We start from the raw sequence: 5982 nt of genomic DNA, 5'->3' as shown, positions 1-5982 counted from the left end.
TTCAATTTGTAATTTCCTTTCTTTGGGTTCTGCCACTCTTAGATTTACCTCCTTGCTCATCAGTTGGTTTCCTTCGTTCTCCTGCAAACCATTGGATCTATAGAGGCTACTTATTGTTTCTGAGCCAAATACTTAGTACAGTACACTATTGAGTTAATTTGATAACACGTGCATAAATATACTTCAGAGTATAGCGCCCAAGCTTTTTGATTTCCAACTACTCTTTGAAAACACTGTCGGGCGTGAGTCATGCAGTTTTAGGGTTCACTGGTGGTCAAATGTTGTATTTTTGCATGCATTGTATGCTAAGTACTGGCAATTTGGGGAGCAACTTTGTGTAGTTGCTTGCAAGTTGTATTTCATGTAATAGGGGCCAGGCCCTTTTTTAAATTTTTTTTTTTTCTCCCTGACCAGGAAAAGGTGTGGCTATAACTACTACCCAGAGTTTTTTTCTGGTTAAACAGACCGAACAAAAATATTAACTCAACATGCAACAATTTCAAAGAGTTACAGCAGTTAAAAAGGAAATTTAGTCAATTGGAATAAATAAATTAGGCCCTAATCTATGGATTTCACATGACTGGGAATACAGATATGTATCTGTTGCCCACAAAAAAAGTAGGGGCATGGATCAGAAAACCAGTCTATCTGGTGACCGTTTACCCCATGCAGTGTGACTTCTCCTTCACATAGTTGATCCGGCTGTTGATTGTGGACTGTTGTCCCACTCTTCCCTGCCTGTGCGAAGTTCCTGGATATTGGCAGAAACTGGAACACGCTGTCGATCCAGAGCATCCCAAACATGCTCAATGGGGGACATGTCTGGTGAGTATGCAGGCCATGGAAGAACTGGGACATTTTCAGCTTCCAGGAATTCTGTACAGATCCTTGGGACATGGATCCGTGCATTATCATGCTGAAACATGAGGTGATGGTGGTGGATGAAAGTAACGAAAATGGGTCTCAGGATCTTGTCACAGTATCTCTGTGCATTGAAATTGCCATTGATAAAATGCAATTATGTTTGTTGTCCGTAGCTTATGCCTGCTCATACCATAACCCCAACCGCCACCATGGGGCACTCTGTTTACAACGTTGGCATCAGCAAACCACTCACCCACGACACCATACACGCTTTCTGCCATCTGCCCGGGACAGTTGAAATGGATTCATCCACGAAGAGCACCCTTCTCCAGCATGCCAGTAGCCATGGAATGTGAGCACTGCGAACTGCATTCAGGTCAAGACCCTGGTGAGCTTCCCTGAGATGGTTTCCGACAGTTTGTGCAGATGTTCTTCAGTTGTGCAAACCCACAGTTTCATCAGCTGTCCGGTGGCTGGTCTCAGCTGATCCCACATGTGAAGAAGCCGGATGTGGAGGTCCTGGCCTGGAGTGGTTAAACGTGGTCTGGGATTGTGAGGACGGTTGGACATACTGCCACATTTTCTAAAGTGACATTGGCTTATGATGAACATTCTCTGGCAACAGCTTTGTTGGACAATCCTGCAGTCAGCATGCAAATTGCACTCTCCCTCAACTTGAGACATCTGTTGCATTGTGTTGAGACAACTGCACATTTTAGTGGCCTTTAATTGTCCCCAGCACAAGGTGCACCTGTGTAATGATCATGCTGTTTAATCAGCTTCTTGATATGCCACACCTGTCAGGTGGATGGATGATCTTGGCAAATGAGAAATGCTCACTAATAGGGATGTAAACAAATGTAGCTAACACAGTGGCATTGGAACACAGGAGTGATGGTTGCTGATAATGGGCCTCTGTATGCCTACAGTATGTAGATATTCCATAAAAAAATCTGTTTCCAGCTGCAATAGTCATTAACAACGTCTAGTGTATTTCTGATCAATTTGTCATTTTAAGTTGACAAATTTTGCTTTTCATTCAAAAACAAGTTCATTTCTAAGTGACCCCAATATATTTTTTACTTTATTGGTAGAAGGGATTTCTCCGTTTTTAAAGCCACTTTTTGGTGAGCCCATAAAACGTATTAGATCATCTTGAAATTCTGTACTGATTGGATTTTATAGTTGAAATTATAAGCTATTTTATTACATTTGTATAATGTCCCCAAACATTGCAAATGAAGGTACCTGACAGTAAGAGCGGTACAACCATAGAGGTATATGTTCTATATCTATGCAAGTATATTTATGAGTAAGAATATGAATTAAGTAGTATTTGTTCCTTCCGGACACAAACACCCGTGACCATAGGATTAGGAATTCATTTAATCGGATATCAATGCCCGTGACACTGTACACGTCACTAACAGGAACTTTGCATTTCCTGGTTGTACTTATCGAAACCTCATATGCTTACCACAAAACGCTCCTGTGAAGTTGCTGTTATCTCCATTGAAACGACGAGACGGTTTAATTCTAGTGTGCTAGTCCGTTTTTATAGTGTAAGCCGACAACGAAAATGCAATTTCAAGGAGTCATGAGGATTCTTTTACCGACGTTGTGGGCAATTTCAACCTTCGCAGACGAAAAAGCCAAGTCAACAACAACAACAGGCGTTACTGCTGCTGGCATCACCAAGCATGTCACGATTTCGAGTGCCAGTAACACGACGTCCAAGAACAATCATAGCAGCATTTTCAACTCTTTCGATGTAGATAGTTCAATGATACAAAGGGCCCTGTACGTCCTTATTGGAGTCACCACCATTGGCGTGTTCTATTTCCTCGTGAGAGCTGTGCGGTGAGTAGAACAAGCTGATGTTGATGATCTATTGGTAGCAATCGTTGAGTCATTTTTTTTTCTTCACTTGAGCTTTCAATGTCCGTGTGTGTGACCTTTTTTAATTAATGATATGTTTAGGCAGAAGAAAAGAACAACCTCTAAGAAGAAGTATGGTCTGTTGTCAAACTATGATGACAGTGTTGAGATGGCTGTGCTGGAGAGTGATGAGGAGGATGACACTGTATATGAGGCCAGGTCCCTGAGAAGGTGAGTGAGATCTTATGACAAGTAGGTGCATCATCCACTAGTGTTGCTCATCATATACAAATCCCATTCCTTTGCAAGTTTACATTGTAAGTTTGTACACACTGAGACTAGCGAAAGTGCAAACTTGAAGTACCTCAAACACAAGAACAGTAAGCCTACCTTAAATAACCTTAAAGGACAGTTGTTATTGTGTACCATCCATATTTAACATGTTATTGTGTGAAAATGTGCAGTGAATCAGTTTCACCTTTAAACCTTAGTGTCATCATTGATCATTGGGCTCCTGAGTGGCGCAGCGCTTTAAGGCACTGCATCTTAGTGCTAGAGGCGTCACTACAGACCCTGGTTTGATTCCAGGCTGTATCACCACCAGCCGTGATTGGGAGTCCCATAGGGCGGCGCACAATTGGCCCAGCGTCGTCCGGGTTTGGCTGGGGTAGGCCGTCATTGTAAATAAGAACTTGTTCTTAACTGACTAGCCAAGTTAAATAAAGGTTAAATAAAATAAATAAAAAATGTATTTATTTAACTTCTTCTCTGTTTGTCGTTGTCTTGTATTTATCAGATGAGTCTGGATCTTTTCAAATAACACACATTGGACTGGGGAAAGAATGGAGACATACCTAAGGTGCATTTTTCAACTGTTATTAAGGTATATTTTTCTTTCTTTTCTCTTGGACCTGAAAAAAGGAAAACTGGCTTTCAAAATGACTGCTCTGTCCTCCGGTGAACACTTATTTTGTCTAGCTGCCTGGGTATGAAAAAGACATGGTGTTTTTGGTGACCAAATAAACTTACCTTTTAATTCTAACTATGAAGAGGAGGAAATAGGATTTGTAACATAACAGGAGTCTAATGCCAAAGTTGCTTAAGTGAATGTGAGCAGGATAATTCTTCAAATCCCCCTGTGCCCACCTTGAACTGTGCATAACAAACAACAAAGGATCTCTTCTAATCATCAACACGGATCCTCAATTTCCCGGTCGATGTGGTGTTGCCAAGGTTTTGTTTCTTTGTCTCCTGACAATATTCTGTTGCCATGGCATCCTATATGTTTTGATGTCTACCTTGAATCATACCTGGACCATTAGTTAGGCTAGTAGCTAATAGCCTGATTAGTGAGTGTGCTTACAAACTACTGTAAACTAAGCTAGCCTACCAATATCCCCACCCCATTTTGTACATGAATGTTGTACTGTAGGATGTACCTGCTCTATTTGGTAAGCTAGACCTAATAAGTTTGTAATACTTTGAAGAAGTTAGTTGCTGAAAAAGCAAGACTTAAGCCAAAAATGTTGACAATCTCAGACAGTATGGAATGTGTCTGTAATTATAGCCCCATATTTATGCAGGCTAATCAATATGCAATTCCACTGGCGATTTGAAAAATCCATCCCTTCCCCTCTACTTTTAGGCTACCTGTAACTCTAGAAGGAGCAACTATAAACTTGTTAGGCCTACTCATCAGTTAAACTGTCATTTCAGGTTTTGCTTACCAGTGATTTCCCCAATGCCAACCCATTGTTTTCAAATCGACCTAACTGTAAATTATCTCATGTGTTCTGAGAACCTTTTTGCTTTTAAAACAAAAAACAAAAAAACATATTTCAGATCTGGTTCTTTCTCTTAAATACATGGTTGCTGTTGACTGTAAAATCGACTGTATTTTGTCCAGAGACAAGCTACTAAATGAACAAGGAAGGGTCCACACATCTATGTGTTTTCTATATAGCCTTTTCCAACCTGGTTAGTCAAATTAAGCTTTTGAATTTATTGTGGTGTCTTAATTTTCCATACCATACTCAAGTTGCAGAAAGAGGATCCCTGCGTAAGTATTTGTCACTACTGTGCTTGCTTCATAGCAATTCCCAGGGGAAAATGAATACAATTTCACACATTGATTTATAAATTGAAACGTCTTGGTTAATCGTGCCTCCATTTCCGGGAGGTAACTGCATTATAGTTTACTTCCCCGATAATCAGAAGAGACACACAGGCAAGAGATTTATCTTAAATGAGCATCAACCCCACTGAAAATCCCCCCAGGTGTTCCTCTGGATTTACGCTCTTGGAAATTGATTGTAACCTTAAAACAATGTCAATGTCTGTATTAGAAATGGATTCATATTTTCTAAAAATGTTTAATGCCAGCTGGTCCTGAGCTCAAAACAACTGCCAAATCACTCCTTTTCCTCTTCATATGATTTGTTTCCTGAAGGTGGTTATCTGTCTGCATTCCTTTGTCTGTGCAAATCTTGTATTTAACGGGAGCAAGGTCAGTCATATGATAAAGACCTCAGCGAAAACAGGGGCTTCAATAAAACTTCTATGCTTTGACTGGATCTAACAAATATGATTGTTTTCATGGTTCATTTCTTGCCTTCATCTATGAACTGTATGTACGTTCTGATCAGCAATATCATTCCTTTGTCAATACTGTGGCCTGTGTGATAGGGAAGTCCCAGTCGTGTTTTGAATGAGGCCAAAGTGTATGTACTCTATCTGTGTGTGTATTGAGTCTTGTATTCTCTGTTGATTTAATGACTAGTAGTGCTGTGTTGGTGCTGCAGGTCTGAGGCCTTCTGGTTGGTTGGTGGTGGGATCCTTAGGCTGTTACGGTTGGCTCTTTTCACATAATGTTGAAAAATAAAAAATAAATCAAAGTGAGACTTTGAGCAAGACTAGCTTGTTTTGCTCCATATTGTGACGGTTCTAACTCTCTTTCCATTATCTTTTTAGTATGACATTTGAGATTATAACAAACTGTATACAGGACAGGATAGGAGGTATTGAAACTGCAGCAATTTAGGAGATGTATTTAAATGCAGTGTCAATTAGACTCATTCACATAATATGGTGAATTCAAGTGGTGTGGTCCCCAATTCTCCTTCACATGTTGCCAATTATTTAGTGTGTTCATTACAAAGAATTGCCACCAGGTGGTATCCTAACTCCACTAGTTCCAGTTACAATACCCAAACTGCCAAGCTTCCGCTTAGCGCCAGCTCT

General features: G+C 40.3%; 1 protein-coding gene across 1 annotated transcript; it reads left to right on the top strand.

Moving 5' to 3' along the window:
- Positions 1-2283: 2283 nt before the first annotated feature.
- Positions 2284-5640, top strand: LOC106613577 (protein FAM174C). Its single transcript, XM_014215984.2, has 3 exons — positions 2284-2724; positions 2845-2973; positions 3539-5640. Exons 1-3 carry the CDS (start codon positions 2444-2446, stop codon positions 3540-3542), a joined length of 414 nt encoding a protein of 137 aa, XP_014071459.1. The 5' UTR covers positions 2284-2443; the 3' UTR covers positions 3543-5640.
- Positions 5641-5982: the final 342 nt, after the last annotated feature.

This window comes from Salmo salar, chromosome ssa10, assembly GCF_905237065.1.
Source record: "Salmo salar chromosome ssa10, Ssal_v3.1, whole genome shotgun sequence".
Taxonomy (NCBI): Eukaryota; Metazoa; Chordata; class Actinopteri; order Salmoniformes; family Salmonidae; genus Salmo; species Salmo salar.
This window is presented reverse-complemented; position numbering and strand designations above follow the sequence as displayed.

Excerpts from the sequence above, each read along its gene's own strand:
- LOC106613577 (XM_014215984.2), top strand. The coding sequence starts at position 2,444 with ATGCAATTTCAAGGAGTCATGAGGATTCTTTTACCGACGTTGTGGGCA. Across the intron at positions 2,725-2,844 it reads TTCCTCGTGAGAGCTGTGCG|GCAGAAGAAAAGAACAACCT; the intron begins GTGAGTAGAACA and ends TGATATGTTTAG.